At 45.3% G+C, this 19,512-nt stretch overlaps 1 protein-coding gene across 1 annotated transcript in view; it reads left to right on the forward strand.

Moving 5' to 3' along the window:
• Positions 1-19,512, forward strand: part of LOC140191163 (uncharacterized) — a 392,816-nt gene that overhangs the window by 114,900 nt on the left and 258,404 nt on the right. Inside the window, exon 5 of the mRNA XM_072248300.1 lies at positions 17,618-17,749. Within this exon, the coding sequence (XP_072104401.1) occupies positions 17,618-17,749 (132 nt within the window). The remainder of the gene's footprint in view (positions 1-17,617; positions 17,750-19,512) is intronic.

Genomic DNA, 19,512 nt, shown 5'->3' on the forward strand with positions numbered 1-19,512 from the left:
GTGGTCTGAGGGGAGTAAGTTACTCGAGTTGCAAACTGAGAGATTTGGTTTCCTTCTCACTGTGACCCAAATCAAAAACAAACGAGGCATTTCTTCACCTGTTACAATAAGACAGAGAGCTTTCCAGATCTTCTCACCTGTAGAAGCATGGGGGAAGAAGTTGTTATTTTAATACAATGCATAGAGTTAGTAGGATCAGCATGTTTCATAGAATCAGCTTTTTAATGCCAGAAATCATTTAATCTTTTTTTGTTTTTGCTTTGGTGGGGAATTAAGAACTAGCCGGGATTGGTATTTGTTGAGAGGGGTGAGATTTAATAGGGACCTGAGTGGCAACTTTCCTCCCAGAGGGAGTTCAGGAACTGGAATGTGCTGCCAGAGTAATTCGTTGAGGTTGGTATATTAACAATGTCTAAAAGACATTTAGAAACATATAAAAAACCTACAACACAATACAGGCCCTTCGGCCCACAAAGTTGTGCCGAGCATGTCCCTACCTTAGAAATTACTAGGCTTACCTATAGCCCTCTATTTTTCTAAGCTCCACGTACCTATCCAAAAGTCTCTTAAAAGGCCCTATTGTATCCCCATCCACCACCTTTGCCGGCAGTCCATTCCACGCACTCACCACTCTTTGAGTAAAAAAATTACCCCTGACATCTCCTCTGTACCTGTTCCCCAGCAGCTTAAACCTGTGTCCTCTTGTGGCAACCATTTCAGCCCTGGGAAAAAGCCTCTGACTATCCACATGATCACTGCCTCTCATCATCTTATACACCTCTATCAGGTCACCTCTCATCCTCCGTCGCTCCAAGGAGAAAAGGCCAAGTTCACTCAACCTATTCTCTTAAGGCATGCTCCCCAATCCAGGCAACATCCTTGTAAATCTCCTCTGCACCCTTTCTATGACCACAGAGTCAACCTGCGCAGCTGCTTTGAGCATCCTATGGACTCGGACCCCAAGATCCCTCTGATCTTCCACACTGCCAAGAGTCTTACTTTTAATACTATATTCTGCCATCATATTTGACCTACCAAAATGAACCACTTCACACTTACTTGGGTTGAACTTCATCTGTCACTTCTCAGCCCAGTTTTGCATCCTATCAATGTCCGGCTGTAACCTTTGACAGCTCTCCACACTATCCACAACACCACCAACCTTTGTGTCATCAGCAAATTTACTAACCCATCCCTCCACTTCCTCATCCAGGTCATTTATAAAAATCACGAAGAGTAAGGATCCCAGAACAGATCCCTGAGGCACACCACTGGTGACCAACCTCCATGCAGAATATGACCCGTCTACAACCACTCTTTGCCTTCTGTGGGTAAGCCAGTTCTGGATCCACAAAGCAATGTCCCCTTGAATTCCATGCCTCCTTACTTTTTCAATAAGCCTTGCATGGGGAGCCTTATCAAATGCCTTGCTGAAATCCATATACACTACATCTACTGCTCCTCCTTCATCAATGTGTTCAGTCACATCCTCAAAAAATTCAATCAGGCTCATAAGGCACGACCTGCCCTTGACAAAGCCATGCTGACTATTCCTCATCATATTATACCTCTCCAAATGTTCATAAATCCTGCCTCTCAGGATCTTCTCCAACAACTTACCAACCACTGAGGTAAGATTCACTGGTCTATAATTTCCTGGGCTACCTCTACTCCCTTTCTTGAATAAAAGAAAAACATCCGCAACCCTCCAATCCTCCGGAACCTCTCCCGTCCCTATTGATGATGCAAAGGTCATCGCCAGAGGCTCAGCACTTGGACAGGTACTTAAAATTGGAATTAGTTTGTTATTGTCCCATTTACCAAGATACCATGAAAAGCTTGTCCCGCAAACTAGCTGTTCAAACAGATGAAATCATTACTCATGCATTGAGATAGTACAAGGTAAAGCAATAACAATGCAGTCTACAGTGCAATGGCTGGAGCAATGCAGGTCGACAATAAGGTGCAAGAACATTAATAGATTGGGAAGTCAAGAGTCCATCTTATACTAGGAAACCATTCAAGAGTTTATAACAGTGGAGTAGAATCTGGCCTTATGTGCTTTTTGGATAGAAAAGTTTCAGAAAGCTATGAACCAAACACAGACAAATCCGACCAGCTTAAATGTTAATTTTGTTCGGCATAGAACTAGTTGGACTAAAGGGTTTGTATGACTCAAATGTTACGAAGGGATGTGATCTCATGTTTTCCCTTTACTTAACCTCTGTTTCACCATGCTTAGTGGTCACCCCTTGTACATATTTAAAAAAAACACATACCAAATATCGCCGGTCTTTCCTTATCATTCTTGTCCGTATGCAAGTCCATGCAAGGTAGATCCCCTCCCCTCCTTTGAGCACAGCTACAAGTGGCACAGCCACAGAAAAGCGGCGGCCATGATGGAGGACCTCCATTATCCAGGGCGTGCTCTCTCACTGCTGTCATCAGGAGAGAAGTATAGGAGCCTCAGACCCCACACCACCAGGTTCAGGATCAGTTCCTACTTTACAACTGTCAGGCTCCTGAACCAGTATAGATAACTTCACTCACCTCAACACTAAATTGATTCCACCATCTATAGACTCACTTTCAAGGACTGTACAACATATAGTCTCAGTATCTATCAGTCTATCTATCTCTCCATCTATCTGTTTACCTGTTTATCTGTGTGTCTGTCCATCTTTTGTAATTTAGCAATTTGTTGTCTTTTGCTCATCGCTTGTTTGTCAGTCTTTGTATATTCAAGATTCAAGATTATATATTGTCATTCTTTGATCTCGGAGTGTTAACGATGGTTACTCCAGGTCTGATGCTGCATAAAAAATACAATAAATATAAATATAAAAGTAATCCTATAAAACATAATGTACAAGTAACAGTTTGAGTGTGGCCATAAGGCTGTAAGATTAGCGTTTGTGTGTAGACTGATTGTGATACAGTGTACCGGAGTATGTATATATACAAAAGATGTCTGACAGTGAATGGTGGTAGGATGGGTTACTGGGTGGAGGTGTTGATCAGCCTGATGTCATGGTTGGTCCTTTTGTGGATGCTACGTAGACTCGTCCTTGATGGAAGTGGGACAGACAGTCCATCTGTAGGGTGGATGTGATCCTTCATGGTATTGCTGGCCTTTTCCGCTTTCTTTCTGTGTATACCGGGGTGATTGATAAGTTCGTGGCCTAAGGTAGAAGCAGTCAATTTTAGAAAAACTAGCACATTTATTTTTCAACATAGTCCCCTCCTACATGTACACACTTAGTCCAGCGGTCGTGGAGCATACGGATCTCTTCTTTGTAGAAGTGGTCCACAGCAGGGGTGATTGATAAGTCTGTGACCTAAGGTAAAAGGAGATGAGTTACTAACTTCAAACTTTCTGCATAATCACTCAAAGAGTTGAACTGCATGTGCATGTAACAAGAACATGTTGGACCTCCAGGTGGTCCACAGCAGGGGTGATTGATAAGTTCATGGCCTAAGGTAGAAGGAGATCAGTTATACCGCTCCTGTTACATCCACGTGCAGTTTAGCTCTTTGAGTGAAAATGCAGAAAGTTTGAAATTAATAACTCATCTCCTTCTACCTTGGGCCACGAACTTATCAATCACCCCATGCTGTGGACCACCTCTGGAGGTCCAAGACGCCGACTTCTACAAAGAAGGGATCGGTATGCTCCACGACCGCTGGACCAAGTGTGTACATGTAGGAAAAATACTGGGTTTTCTAAAACTGACTCCTTCTACTTTAGGCCACGAACTTATCAATCACCCCTCGTAGGCATAGATTTTCATAAGTTATTTTGTATTTCTTTATTTTCCTGTAAATGCCTCCAAGAAGATGAATCTCAAGGTAGTATATGATATATATGTACTTTGATTCACTCTGATTTGCAATACCATTATTCCTCAAGTCCCTGATTGTCCCTTGCTGAAATACTGTAGGTGGTATGTGAGAAATTGGAGAGAGATGTGGTGAAACATTATTCTTCTCAAAGCATCCCCTTTGGCTCAGTGACCTGTTAGCTTCAACTTAATTTGGCATCTGCTGAAGAAGTGTTTACGGGGCTCTCAATTCCATCTGCTTCAAGCCCTTAACCCACTTGGCTCGGGGATAGACACAAGTGTTCGTGTTAGCTCTGTCCAGCTATGCCTGTTCCCTGTAAAGTAGCTGAATTGTTCTGCTTTCAATCAGTTGTGAAGACTAGAACATTGGTAGGATGCTGTGACCTGCAGTTGTTGGGGCTTAGCAGTGAGTTTTATTGGAATGTGGCATTTGGGATTGCGACGCTGAACAGGAGCAGAACAGCCTGGACCTTTCCCAAATATTCAAGTCCCTTGGCTTGGATCTTATTCATTCACTGCAAGGGAGTGATCTTCCATGATGCCTATACTGTTCCACTTCTGGCCTCTGAGAATCGTAGAGTCATATAATAATACTGCATGAAAATAGGCCCTGCAGTCCAACTGGTCCATGCCAAACACAGCATCCTCCCTGCCTAGTCCCAGTTTCCCATATTCAGCCTATAATCCACAGACCACACTTAGACTTCTTTCTTTATTCATGTCAATTAAACTTACTATTCTCTAACCCTAATCTTCATTACTCAAACTATTCCAGTTTGAAAGAATCTACATAAATCTCCTCTGCACCACAGTAACCTGTTTCCCATGTTGTGGTTATCAGGTCTGTAGGCAGTCATCAGCTTGTAGCCCAACCAAAGTTTGGAAATTCCTTCTGTGACTGGCAGTCCTTTCCCACTTTTATCCCTCCCTAAACCCAGCCTCCACCTTCTCCAGCATCTCACTGAAACATTGTTTAATTACCCTCCTGTAAGTACCTGAGAAGAAATTATCCTGTTGTAGGAATTAGGTTGTTGTTGCTTCATTGTTGGCGTACTGCCTGAGAATTATCTGCATTCTGGAAGGTTGTACTCTCTTAGAAGTTTGTGTAGATTTGGCATGGCACCAAAGATTTTGGCAAACTTTTGTAGATGCACAGTGGAGGATATCATACATAGTTGCATCATGGCCTGGTATGGAAACACCAATGCCCTGGAATGGAAAAGGCTACAGAAAGTGGTGGATCTCATCACAGGCAAAGCCCTCCCCACCATTGAGCACACTTACTTGCAGCACCGCCACAAGAAAGCGGTTGGTGACCGTGCTGTCTTCTCAGTGCTACCATAATGCAGAGATATGGGAGGCTTAGGTCCCACACCAGCAGCTTCAGGAGCAGTCACTACCCTGCAACCATCTGGCTCCTGAACCAATGCGATAACTTCACTCAGCACTATTCTGAACTAATCCTACGATCTGCTGTCTCACTTTCAAAGACTCACGTTCTCAGTATTACTAGAATTTGCACAATTTGTCTTTTGCACATTGGTTATCAGTCTTTGTGAGTTTATGTATAGTTTTTCATAAAAATTATGTTGTACTTCATCTTTTCTGTAAATGGCTGCAACAAAATGAATCTCAAAGTAACGTATACTTAATTTGATAATAAACGTAGTTTGAACTTTGACCTTGGGAAGTTATTATCAAAGTAAGAGGAGCCTCATTATTCGGGTCCTAACTGACACATTTTTGAAAGTTTAGGAAATTGAGGACTATAGAGATGAGCATGAGAGAGGAATTGAGGCCAATGTAGATTAGCTGTGACCATGTTGAATGGTGGGGCAGGGTTGAGGCCTACTCCTGCTCCAATTTTCTTGTGATAAAGAATTGCCCTGTTAAGATTGGGGGGAAAAGCGAACTTTTTTCTCTGAGGGTTGTAAGTTTTGTCTTTAGTCCAGTCAGCTGTGAAGGCTGAATCACTGAATGTATTCATTGCTAGAGCTGACAAATGTTTGGTTCCTACAGGAGTCGAGCATTTTGGGGATTAGGCAGGAAACTGGGACTGAGGCCAAAATCACATCATTCAGAACTTACTGAATGGAGCAAGCGCAAGAGGTTCCTAATCGTCATATTTATTTGTTTTTTATGGAACTAATTTTAACATGAAAGGTGTTGATAATTTTTCCTGTTCGGAAAAAAAAACAAACATAATTCCGTCAGATGTGGTGAGGCAGCTACAGCTTGACCCACTCTAGTATGCTGGGTCTCTGACTGTTTTGACTGGCGGGGGCCCACTGAGAGCGGACCAGGTTATGTTAAGTGCTGTCTCTGTGCTGTCACCTCTCTCAGACTGACGGAAATGGCAGTTGAGGTTGAGAACAGGATCCTGCATGTGTGTGTGTGGTCTGAGCTCATGGTGACTTACTCCGAGTTTGGCGAAAAAATGCCATGTCCAGTGTCAGTGATAGTTTTTTTTTCTCTCTCTCTGCTATCCCCTTACTTAGTTTAACTCCCACTCTCCCCTCCCTCTGCCCCCTCCCCTCAATCTTCCTACTCCCCTCTCCCACTCTTTCCCCTCCCCCAGTCCCTCCACGGCAACTCCCCCACTTTATGCTGTCTCTCCTCCTCCCCTCCCTTCTCTCTCCCAGCCTCTCTGCCCCCTCTCTCCACAAGCCCTCTAACACTCTTCCTTCTCCCTTCTTCTTTTCCAACTGCCTATCCCAGTCTCCCAACTCCCTCTTTATGCCCCTCCCACCCCCATTCACCCGCCAACCATCTAACACTCTTTATATTCCCTCATTTCCCCCGTCTCTCCTCCCTCCTCCACTCCCCTTTCCCCTCTACCTCTCTATCCCCTTGCTGTTCTACCCCTCATTCTTTCTCTCCCCTTTCCTCCCCCACCTGCTCCTCTCAATTTCCTCATTCTTTCTCTCCCGCCCTCCTCCCTTTATCTCTCTCTCTATCTCTTCCCCGTGTTCATCTGTCTCTCTCTGTTTCCCTGTGTCTCCTGCTTTCTATCTCTGAATCTCCCAGTCTGTCTCGCATGCACTCGCGTGCGCCCTCTCTCTCTCCCACTCTCTCTCTTCCTCCCTCCCTTTTCTCGTCTCAATCTAACACACTGTGTCTCTCCCTCATCTCAATCTAACACTCTCTCTGTCTCTCTCTCTCTCTCTCTCATCTCAATCTAACACACTCTCTCTGTCTCTCTCTCTCTCATCTCAATCTAACACACTCTCTCTGTGTCTCTTCCTCATCTCTCTCCCCCCTTCTCCCCCCTTCTCCCCCCTTCTCCCCCCTTCTCCCCCCTTCTCCCCCCTTCTCCCCCCTTCTCCCCCCTTCTCCCCCCTTCTCCCCCCTTCTCCCCCCTTCTCCCCCCTTCTCCCCCCTTCTCCCCCCTTCTCCCCCCTTCTCCCCCCCGTGTACAAGCCCGTGTTTCCATTTCTACTGATTAGAAAGCATTGCCAATTCTCCACAAGTCCCCCAAATCCTCAGGGTACTGAAGAGACATTCTATGTGGGATTTTTTTTAAAACATGTTCTTGATCACTTTTGGGAACAGGAGAAAGAATGCTCAAACGGCTGGAATCAAGCAGTGAAGGCATGAAAACTGCACAATGGAATGGCTGAGCAGACTCGATGGGCCAAATGGCCTAATCCTGCCTCATGCCTTATGGTTAAAACTGCTGTGTGAATGTATGTCTCCCGCTTTCAGCTCAAAAGCTTCCCTTGGTTTATTTGTGAACCCATCTCTGTGATTCACTTTGGCGCTTTATAGATCTGGTGGAGAATCTGTTACCTCCTGAATTGAGCTGTAGGTTGTCAGGATCTGATGGAACAATTTTCTAATCAAAGTATCCCATTCTTCACTGCTCTAAATCCTTTGCTTGACTGAAGCTATATTAATTACATATGAAATTGGTCTTGCTGGGTTACAAAGTGACGTCCCACTGTGGAAGTGTGTTCCTATCACTGACAGCAGTCTTAATACCGACCAGATGTTGTATTGCAGCTCACCTGGGGCAGTGTTTAACGAGGATAATAGCTCCTACTGTTGACTGTGCTGTAGGCTCCCTCACCCACCTGCTTTAGTTTGCTTCTTTCATTCCGAATCTTGTGACTTCTCCCTGTCCCATCTCCACTTGCCCCTGTCCGCCCCGACTGGAACCCAACCTTACTTATGTCCTCAGCTCTGTCCAGCTGTTGGGATTCCCTTCCCTATCCTTCGGGTCCGAGGAGGGTGTGTTTGAAATTTTCTGATGAGTGTTTCCTGTTGGGAATCCCACTATAAGCGACAGAGTTGCATGGCCTCGATCCCAGGGAATTTCCATGAGCTCTGGCTCAGGTTCTGATTTGCATTTACTGGATTGGAGTTTGGGAATTAGGTGGGATGAGGCAGGGTGTAATTCTAAGTATTGATGCATAAAATCTCTTCGTCTGTTCCAAAGAGGAGTGTAACTCGATCTTGAATGGGAGAACAAAGGCTCTTTCTGTACTGTGATCTATGGAACATAATTCACTCAGTGACCTCTCTGTGAAAATAATTAACAAAGACGCTATTTTTCTGCTGAGGAATTAGAAGAACAAGTTCAGTTTATTTTTCCGTTTGTTTCTGATTCTTTTTGTCATATTTGCTGGTCCACTGATTCTTTAAGAGTGTGATCCAATGTATATTAGGGGGCTCAGAGGCCTTATGGGCAGAGCTGCTATCTCACAGCTTTGGTGACCCGAGTTCGATTCTGACCTTAGATGCTCTTGGTGTAGAATTTACATGTTTTCCCTGTGATCATGTTGGTTTCACCCGGAGTGCTCCAGTCTTCTCTTGTATCCCAAGGACGTGACGGTTGGCAGAATAATTGGTCACTGCTCCAAGTAAGTAGAATCTGAAGGGAGCTAATAGGGAGCAATCACGTGAACAGAGGTGTGAACTGTTGTGCAACTTACAATGTAGTCCTAACATCTCTATCCTGGCCTGGCATCTCCACAACAGTCCACACCTCCATTCATACCAAGATAAGACTAATGACCCTCTCATTACCTCTACGACTGTTAATGACCCTCTTGTGATTGCTATACCTTTAAACAACTCGGAGTTTATCAACTGGAAAACTATCCACCATGGATTAAAACTGATGAGTCTTCTCGGATGAGTGGCAAAACATTTTCTAGACAACACAGCCAGTCCAGTTGCCTTGATTCACAACTGCGTGATATACAATGACCTGGATGATCGAGAACCTTCATAGACAACAGTCTCTAGAATTTATAGTGAGTGGTGTGAGAAACAAAAAAAACACCCAGTGACCGCCAGTTCTGCGAGCGATAATGCCTTCTTAATGAGAGAGGTCAGAGGAAAATGGTCAGACTGGTTCACGCTGACAGGAAGGCGACAGTAACTCAAATAACCACACATTACAACAGTCAACACACATAAAAGTTGCTGGTGAACGCAGCAGGCCAGGCAGCATCTCTAGGAAGAGGTGCAGTCGACGTTTCAGGCTGAGACCCTTCGTCAGACTGCCTCTATGGGGAGAAATTAACAGTCAACATTTCATGTCAACACCCTTCAAAACATTGACTATCCATTTCCGTCCGTAGATGCTGCCTGACTCAATGAGATACTCCAGTGATTTTTGTATTACTCCATTTTCATTTCAGATTTCCAAATCTGATTCTTAAAATTACTGGAGAGGAGTCCCTACTTAACAAATATGACATCATTTCGGAGCGGCCACGCGCGCTGCATCGCGCTGCCATCTTCTCCTCCTCGAGTCCTGATGAAGGGTCTCGGCCTGAAACGTCGACTGCACCTCTTCCTAGAGATGCTGCCTGGCCTGCTGCGTTCACCAGCGACTTTTATGTGTGTTGCTTGAATTTCCAGCATCTGCAGCATTCCTGTTGTTTACATTACAACAGTGGTGTGCAAAGAGCATCTCTGAACACAGAACACATCAAATCTTGAAGTGGATGGGCTACAGCAACAGAGGACCATGAGTGTGCTCTCACTGACCATTTTATTAGGTACAGGAGGCATTTAATAAAGTCACTGAGTATAGATGACAGAGAAAGTTAGTGAGGAATGGGAATAATAGCACTGCTTCCTGAGAGTTAGCATGGAATAAATGGGCAGAATAGCCTCCTTCAGTGTGTAATAAAGTATAAGAGATAGGTAGAAAGGGCAATGAGGTCACAGAAGGACAACAAAGGGACCGAGGAATGAATGGAGCACAGCAATGAGTTAGCAAAATCCCACACTATGACTATTAGAGTAGACAGCTGCCCTGCCTTTCTTGTTCAGCACCCTATAAACTTGACATCATCTTAAAGAGTCCATCTTTATCTCCAACTCTGACCAAACACAGTTTATTTGTCAGCTCAGTGTTCACCAAGCTTCACAGGTCAGACAGGAGCTCAGTTTTAAAATTCTTAGGCTTGCTTTCAAATCCCTTGTTGGTCCCCTGTCTATGATAATGACCACACCTCTTTTAACCCTCTGATAACTCAGTGGCATTAAAGTGTGGCAAATTAGTTTACCTGCTTGGCTTTAAATGTTGGGGTCATGCTATGATGCTGCCTGCAGCCCACTAGCTCATTTGGTCTCTGTACAATGGCAATTAGTTGCCAAAGTGTTATTGACATTTAAAAACAGGTGCCCTGTTTGTGGGCTTGCAGAGTCAAGAAAGGAAGAGGAGAGAATATTTATTGCAAATAAAAGTAGATTAGATTAGATTATGAGGACATGTAGTCCTCTTTTATCGTCATTTAGTAATTTAATGCATGCATTAAGAAATGATACAATGTTCCTCCAGAATGGCATCACAGAAACACAAGACAAATCAAGACTGAAAAACTGACAAAAAGCACATAATTATAAAATATAGTTACAACAGTGCAAAGTAATACCGTAATTTGATAAAGAACAGACCATGGGCACTGTAAAAAAAAAAGTCTCAAAGTCTCTCGAAAGTCCCATCATCTCACACAGACGGTAGAAGGAAGAAAAAAAAAACTCTTCCGGCCATGAGCTTCCAGCGCCACAAACTTGCCAATGCAGCACCCTGGAAGCACCCGACTACAGCCGACTCTCGAGTCCGTACGAAAACTTTGAGCCTCCAACCAGCCCTCCAACACCAAGCACTGAGCACCATCTCTACCGAGCGCTTCGACTTCGACCTCGACCTCGGCCCCGGCCCCGGCAACAGGCAATAGGCAAAGCCGAGGATTTGGGGTCTTCTCCAGAGATTCTCGATCGCACTGTAGCAGCGGCAGTGAAGCAGGTATTTCAGAAGTTTGTCCAGATGTTCCTCCGTTCTTCTCACGTCTGTCTCCATCAAATCAGAATTGTGCATGGCCCCTACTTAACAAATATGATATCATTTCGGAGCGGCTGCGCGCGCTGCATTGCGCCGCCATCTTCTCCTCCTCTCCAGTAATTTTAAGAATCAGAATTGGAAATCTGAAATGAAAATGGAGTAGTACAAAAATCACCGGAGGATCTCATTGAGTCAGGCAGCATGACGGACGGAGATGGACAGTCGATGTTTTGAAGGGTGTTGACATGAAATGTCGACTGTTAATTTCTCCCCATAGAGACAATCTGACCCACGAGTTCCTCTGTCATGTTTTTGTACTGCTTCAGATTCCATTCTCCAATCTCACATAAAAATAGAAAATGCAGCAAACATAACCGGGTACGTTAGAACCCCATTCTAAAAGGAGTCCAACAAGGAGATCTAAGGAGATCTGAGGAGATCCATCTATGGTGGATAGGTTGCTAAAGGGATAGGCTGAGAAAATGGTTAAAAAGCATAGTGAATACCTGACTTCATGGAGCAACTTGCTGAAAAGCACAAAGGAAGTTATGAAGACCATTTATAAATCATAGGTTGGTCCAGTTCTGGCTACTACATCTTAGGAAAGATAAAGTTTTAGAGAGAGATCAGAAGATATTGAGCATAATGTGGACAATTCTGATTTGATGGAGAATGGACGCGAAAGCACAGAAGAACATCTGGAGAAATTTCTGAAACGCCCGTTCGCTGCTGTCATTACTGTGTGGTCGGGAATCTTTTGGAGGGTAGGCCTCAAAATCCCCGGCCTTGCCTGCTTTGGCGACCGAGAAGGAGGTCGAATCGTTCCGACAGAGATGGCGCTCGGTACTCGGTGTCGGAGAGCTGATCAGAGCTCGAAGTTTTCGGATGACTCAGAGTTGGATTGTGGTTGGCATGACAGGGAGAGTTTTCTTCCTTCTCCCGTCTGCGTGAGAGGTGGGACATTTGAGAAACTTTGAACTTTACTGTGCTCACGGACTTCTTCATCAAGTTATGGTATTGTTACACTGTTTTTGTAACTATATGTATAATTATGTGGTTTTGTCAGTTTTTTCAGTCTTGGTTTGTCCTGTGTTTTTTGTGATATCACACCGGAGGAATATTGTATCATTTCTTAATGCATGCATTACTAAATGACAATAAAAGAGGACTGCGTGTCTTCATAATCATCATAATGTTTCCCAAGGATGAGGGACTTTCTCTACATGGACATACAGGACATACAGTGCATACGGGGCTGTTATTGGGATAAGGGTAGGAATCAAGAGACCTCAAACCAGGAAGAAGAGGACAGACTGAGAGACAGAAACAGAGAGGGAGGAAGAGAACTAGTGAGAGGGAGAGGGAAAAAGAGAAAAAATGGTTGAGACGGTGGCGAATGAAGGGTAGTGGGTGAGGGAACAAGAGAATGAAAGAATCTCCGTGGGAACAGATTTATAAACAAACAAAGCTGAGCTGGGCAGAGTGAAAAGTTCTGCTTTCTGATTCACAAAGGAATTTGATAATTCACCAAGGGCAGAATCCCTGCAGGATTTTCAATCTTTTTTTTTGCAGTGAGTTTGTTTATTAGGACAGAAAAGTTGAAGCTTTTCTTCTCAGGCTAAAAACTTGACTATTCATCTCTAATTCTCTATTTTGATACTTACGAGAATGCCTTCAGCCTCTTATTCACCAGTACTGACACTTAATGTAAGGTATAAGATTTTAGGACTTAGACTGGGCACTGAAGGAACAGCAACATACTTCTGTCAGACCGGAGTTGACTTGGAGGGGTGGCGCAGCCCTGTTGAGGAAACGATGATATTGCTGTGAAGGTCACATGGTTTGGGTGTAGAACATAGGACTGCCCATTACAGGCCCTTCAGCCCATGATGCTGTACCAACCTCTTAACCTCCAATCTAACCCTTCCCTGTCACATAACCCTCCATTTATCTTTCATCTAAGTGCTTATCGAAGAGTCCATAATATAGCTATCTCTCCCACCACCCCTGCATAGTGGGTTCCATACACTTGCCAATCCATGTGTAAAACCAAATACCTCTGACAACCCCCTACCCTATACCTTTCTCCAGTCACCTTAAAAGTACGTCCTCTGGTATTAGCCTTTGCTGCTCTGCGGAGAAAGGTACTGGCTGTCCACCCCATGTCTCTTATTATCTTGTACTGGAGCTGTTAAAGAACCAGTGGCCTTCCATGCAACAGTGATTCTGGGAATGAATGGGTTAACATGGGTTTGGAAGGCTCTGGGCCTGTATCCGCTGGAGTTTTGAAGAATGAGTTGGGGGGGGGGGGGGTTCTCATTGAAAATGATCAAATATTCCAAGGCCTAAAAAGAGTGGACATGGAGAGTATGTTGCTTCAAGTGCAAGGTTTCCCAGCTTTCTTTCTGCCATGGACCCTTACCATTATCCAGGGGCCCAGGTTCCCAGGGTTGGAAACTGCAGTTCCAGTGGGTGAGTCTCGGACCAGAGGACACAGCCTCAGATTAGAAGTATGTCTCTTCAGAACAGATGAGCAGGATTTTCTTTTAGCCAGATGGTGGCAAGCTGTGAGATTCGTTGCCATGAACAGCTGTGCAGGCCATGACATCGGGTACATTTAAAGGAGAGGTTGATGGGTTCTTAATTATTAAGGGTGTCAAAGGTTATGGGGAGAAGGCAAGAGAATGGGGTTGAGAGTACGATAATCAGTCAAGAGAAAATGACGGAATTCTGCTCCTATGTCTTATGAAACGGTTTCATTGCTCAGAGCACAAGTGATGCAATATTGATGTTATGATTTTTATTAAAAATGACAGTAACCCTGCTTCACTGAGGAATTAAGTGTTACTTTAGACCGAACAGATTAATTAACACAGTGGCTTCAACATATCTGTTTGAGCATGTTTTTTCCCTTGAAGCGTTTTGGACAAGAATGTGTTTAAATTTATTTGTCCCACTAGCAGATGATGTTAACTCATTTGGTGTTTTTCTTCATGTTACAGAAGTCTCTCTGAATTGCCCCTTCTCCTTTTGTGAACTTCAGAAACCTGCCTCTTTGAGTGAGTGAGCTTGGTGGAAGCTCACCCCTTAATATCTCACTCACCATGCAATGTCCAGCTACGTTGTTTGGTGCAATCTGGGTCATTTTTCCACAGATTAGAAGTACTATCTAAAAGCTTTTGTTGTTGGTGGCAGATGTGTGGATGTTTCCCTGTGAAGATACTCTGGTGTAATTCATACTAGAATTAATTGCTCAGACCATTAATAACAGTAGATTTTCTTCAAAATTCCTAAAGTTTCATTAAATTTTAAAAGTGGGTGTATGGAGTTAAGGTCCCAATGTGCCTAATTTAGCAACAACAATGGATACAAGGCTTTAAGATGTTGACTCGTGCAGGGTTCGGCTTGGCTGTTGGGCACAGTACTGGGAATCACCCAATCTCAGTAGGTTAAGTGCAATGTTACACACATCCGAATCAGAAGCAGGTTAAAATACCCAACAGGTGGTGTAAAAATTGTTGTTTTGCGGCAAAATTACAGTGCAATGCATTAAAATTATATAAATTACAGTAAGAAAGCAATATAATACATTAAAAAGTGCAAAAAAGACACCAAAACTAGTGAGACAGTGTTCATTCACGAGCAAGAGAAAATCTGCGGATGCTGGAAATCCAAGCAACAGACACAAAATGCTGGAGGAACTCAGCAGGTCAGGCTGCATCTATGGAAAAGAGTAAGCAGTCGATGTTTCGGTGGGGTGGGGTGGGGTGGTAGGTGAGGACAAGAGGAACCCTATCCCTGGTGGGGTGGAGGGAGGATGGAATGAGGGCACATGTATGTGGAATGGAAGAGATGCACTTGAGGGCAGTGTTGATGCTGGAGGAGGAGAAGCCCCTTTCTTTGAAGAAGGTGAACATCTCCTTCGTTCTGGAATGTAAAGCTTTATCCTGAGAGCAGATGTGATGGAGGCAGAGGAATTGAGAGAAGGGGTTGGCAGTAGGCATAGTTCAGGTAGCTGCGAGAATCCGTGAGTTTATAATAGATGTCAGTAGATAAGCTGTCTCCAGAGGTCGAGACAGAGATTGAGAAAGGGGAGGGAGGTGTCAAAAATGGACCAATTAAATTTGTGGGCAGGGTGGAAGTTGGAGGCAACTTCCTGCCCTCAAACTTGCCTGATCCACCCTACCCTCAAATTTCCTATTCCGACATGTCAGTCCACGGCCTCCTGTACTGTCGTGACGAGGCCATACTCAGGTTGGAGGAACAACAACTTGTATTCTGTCTGGGTAGCCTCCGAGCTGATGGCATGAACATGGTTTTCATGTAATTCCAGTACTGCCCCCCCCCCCCCACACCATTCCCCATTCCCATTTCCCTCTCTCACCTTATCTCCTTACCTGCCCAGCACCTCCCTCTGGTGCTCCCCCCCCCCTTTTCTTTCTTCCATCTTCTGTCCTCTCCCCTTCCCCAGCCCTGTATCTCTTTCATCAATCAACTTCCCAGCTCTTTACTTCACTCCTCCTCCCCTCCAGTTTCACCCATCACCTTGTGTTTTTCCTCCCCTCTCCCTTACCTTCTAAATCTGACTCCTCATCTTTTCCTCTCCAGTCATGATGAAGTGCCTTGTCCCGAAACATCAACTATTTACTCTTTTCCACAGGTACCGCCTGGCTTGTTGAGATCCCCCAGCGTTTTGTGCGTGTCACGAGGAAGTGTTCATTGACTGTTCAGAAATGTGATTGTGAAGAAACTCTTGTGAATGTGGGTCTTCAGGCTCCTGTACTGCCACCCTGACGGTAGTAATGAGAAGAAAGCACATCCTGGGTGATAGGGTTCCTTAATGTAGCAGAGCTAGTGCTCATGATGGAACTGGCCCCATGAAAGGCCAGATAAAATACACATTATTCATTGCTCTGGAACTCTGCAAAGAGCTTCACAGCTACACCGACGCTTTCCAAGAACTGTTGCAGGAAAGGTTCATGGGAATATCGCCAGATAACTCCATTCTCTTTTGTAAAGCCAAAGCACTTAATGCTGGAAAGGCACAACTGATTGGGCAGCAAGTGGACCTTGTGGAGATGTATAAAGCCATGAGGGGAATAGGAAGGGTGAGTGTGAAGATTAATGAGAATTTTGCTAGGACTCAAGGGCCTACCTTATAGGGAGTGTTAGGGCAGGCTAGGACTTTATTCCTCACTCAGACTGTAGGAAGCTGAAGGGTGTCCTGAAAGATCATGAGGAACCACGGAGGCACAAAAAGCTTTTCTCCCCAGGGAAGGGAATTACAATCCAGAAGGCACAGGTTTAAGGTGTGAAGAGAAAGGCTTAAAAAGGACCTTTTAAACCTCTTCATCCAGAGGGTGGTGTGTATGTGGAACCAGCTGTGAGAGGGGGCGGTTGAAGCAGGTACAATAGCAACATTTAAAAGGTGTTTGCATAAGTACATGGTTAGGAAAGTTCAGAGTGACATGGGCCAAGCATGGCCAAGTGGGACTAGCTTATTTGGTCATCCTGGTTGGCATGGTCAAGTTGGCTGAAAGGCCTGTTTCTAGGCTGTTTGACCATGACTCTATTGGTGAAGAAAGAGAAATAAAGTTTCAGCTTGAAGACCTTTTGGCAGAATGAGGAAAGCAGGATGGTTTTAGTTGCAAAGTGCTGCCTTGTTTCTCAACTCTCTGGAGTACACTGTCTCATTAACACAGGAGAGCGAAGTTCAGGTGGGACGCTACATGGAGGGGCGGGATAATACATTGAGCAGTGGTGAAGATGGGGTGGAGGACAATGCTAAATCATCTGGTGGAATTCCACAGGGTACACAAGAATGCAGAGACATGGGTACAGTATATATGCGCAGAGTTCAATGGAAGTGACAGTGCAGATTGGTTAAAATGCAGCAGGTGGATACTGAGCTTTCTAAATAGAGTCACAGAATACAAGATCAAGCAAATCATTTATTAAATACAGTTTTGGCCACAGAGAAGTTGTAGAAGGAATTTGCAGAAACTAGATCAGAATTAAAATTAGTTTTATTATTACTGATGCGTGTTGTGAAATTTGTTGTTTTGTGGCAGCAATACAGTGTGAAGAGAGAAAACATCTGTAAATCGTACATAAAGTAAATAAATCATGTAAGAGAAGAATAGTGAGTTACTGTTTGGAAATCTGATGGCAGAATGGAAGAAACAGTTCCTAAAGTATTGAGTGTGTTTCTGTACCTGGTCCTCGATGGTGTAATGAGAAAATGACAGGGCGGCGGTGATGGATGCTGCCGTCCTGAGGTGCTGCAATTTGAAAATGACCTCGATGACGGGAGGGCAATGCCCACCATCGATGCGGCCTCTATCGATCCTGTATATTGCAGTATGTGAACTTTAAACCCGTAAAGGTGGAGCCCAGATGTGAGAACTATGTGCACGTGGATACAGTTCATCTCTGTTGTGACCTGGGCTTGTTCTGTTCTCCTTTGCTACAGGGTGATATCCAGCAGCTACTAATTTCCCCGGACCCCAAAGCAGCCTACACCTACTGCGAGCGTTACATCCCCGACTGCGACACCCCTCTGCCCTACACTCTGCAGTCTCTGGTGACTTCTTACGATGATGAGGTGGGTACACTGTACATTTTCCCATTTCTCTCCATTTAGTCCTTCTGGAAATCAGGTGATGTTGGACAATGTGCTCCACTTGTTGGAGTATCATGGGTTTCACTTTTAAAATATAGAAAGGTATAGCGCGGTTCGGGGATGAGTGCGCCATGTGCCGTCCGTAGTTAGTGACGGGCCTCCGTCACACTCCTGTAGAGTAAAGGTAAGGGAGCCTCTGGATAAGGGTACACAGCATTGAAATGTATTGTCAGCCTATCACATCCACACAAGCATTGGCACCAGTCCTACACTAACCACATTTTAAAATAATTCTACCCACATTCTCATCACCCACACAGAATCCTCTCCGTCGCCCGCACGCCTGGTGCGACTGTCCCCGGTGCCCCGCACGCCCGGGATGATTCTCCACATTGCCCAGGGAGACTCTCCTCGTCGCCCGCACGCCCGGGCAATTCCCTCGTCGACCGCATGCCCAGGGCAACTGTCCCCTGTCGCCCGTACGCCCGGGGCAATTTGCAATATGGTAAATTGGTTTACTAGCATAAATGTCTTTTGGACGTTGGAGTGTGGAAGCTAAAGCACTGTGGAAGATCGGGGAGAAGGTGCAAAGACAGCACCAGAGGTCAGGATTGACCCAGACGGACGGAGCTGAGTGTCAGCAGCTGAGTCACTGCGTAACATTTGGCTGTCTGCCAGCATTAAATAACCATGACAACAAGGAACTCGTATTCTCAGGTGAAAATATCATTTAGTGTCTGGAAATAGTTAGAAAACCAGTTACTTGTTAGATCTCCTCCTGCGTGATGTTCAATACTGTTCCCTGTGCTCGTTCCTGGTCCAGTGATCGCAGTAACCCCCCCCCCCCCATCTCCCTCTCCAGCACACCCACCTTCCCACACCGCTTATACAAGGAGCGTGGGCATCAAGCATCTGTCTGCAAGCTCCCAGTTTATCAGGAGGCCGCACTCATTGGGTCACAGTGGGTTAAACAAGCGTGACAGCTGTCAACTGAAGTGCTCGACCTCTGACCCAGCTGAAGAATGTGGGCTGGCGTTGGCTCTCATAAATCTTCTTTTGAGTTGTGCGAGCTCTCCCCCCTCTCCTCCCTCTCCCCCCTCTCCCCCCTCTCCCCCCTCTCCCCCCTCCCCCCCCCTCCCCCCCTCCCCCCCTCCCCCCCTCCCCCCCTCCCCCCCTCCCCCCTCCCCCCCTCCCCCTCCCCCTCCCCCTCCCTCCCCTCCCCTCCCTCCCCTCCCCCCTCCCCCCTCCCCCCTCCCCCCTCCCCCCTCCCCCCTCCCCCCTCTCTCCCCCTCCCCCTCCCCCTCCCCCCTCCCCCTCCCCCCTCCCCCCTCCCCCCTCCCCCCTCTCCCCCCCTCCCCCCTCTCCCCCCCTCCCCCCTCCCCCCTCCCCCCTCTCCCCCCTCTCCCCCCTCAGTTGAGGGGGTACAGTACATATAATATTGAGTTATTTTGAGATAGCCCAAACTTCACAGAAGCCACTGTACCTTTTATGTTTTGATTTACCAGGTACCATTTTGTTTTTTAAAGTAACTGTTACATTGATAACTTTTGACAGCTATTTCTTTCTTCTCTCCACCTTTCCTTCTCTGCAAATGAAAACACATTTGTCTTCCTATTTTTCCAATTCTAATCAAGGGTCTTTTACTCAAAACAGTTTCTTTCCACACAGGTGCTGACTAATTGATGGTGTATTTCCAGAATTCTCGTTTTTTTAGCTTCCTGATTCTTTGTTTCCTGGTGAACCGT

This window comes from Mobula birostris, chromosome 32 (assembly GCF_030028105.1).
Source record: "Mobula birostris isolate sMobBir1 chromosome 32, sMobBir1.hap1, whole genome shotgun sequence".
Lineage (NCBI taxonomy): Eukaryota > Metazoa > Chordata > Chondrichthyes > Myliobatiformes > Myliobatidae > Mobula > Mobula birostris.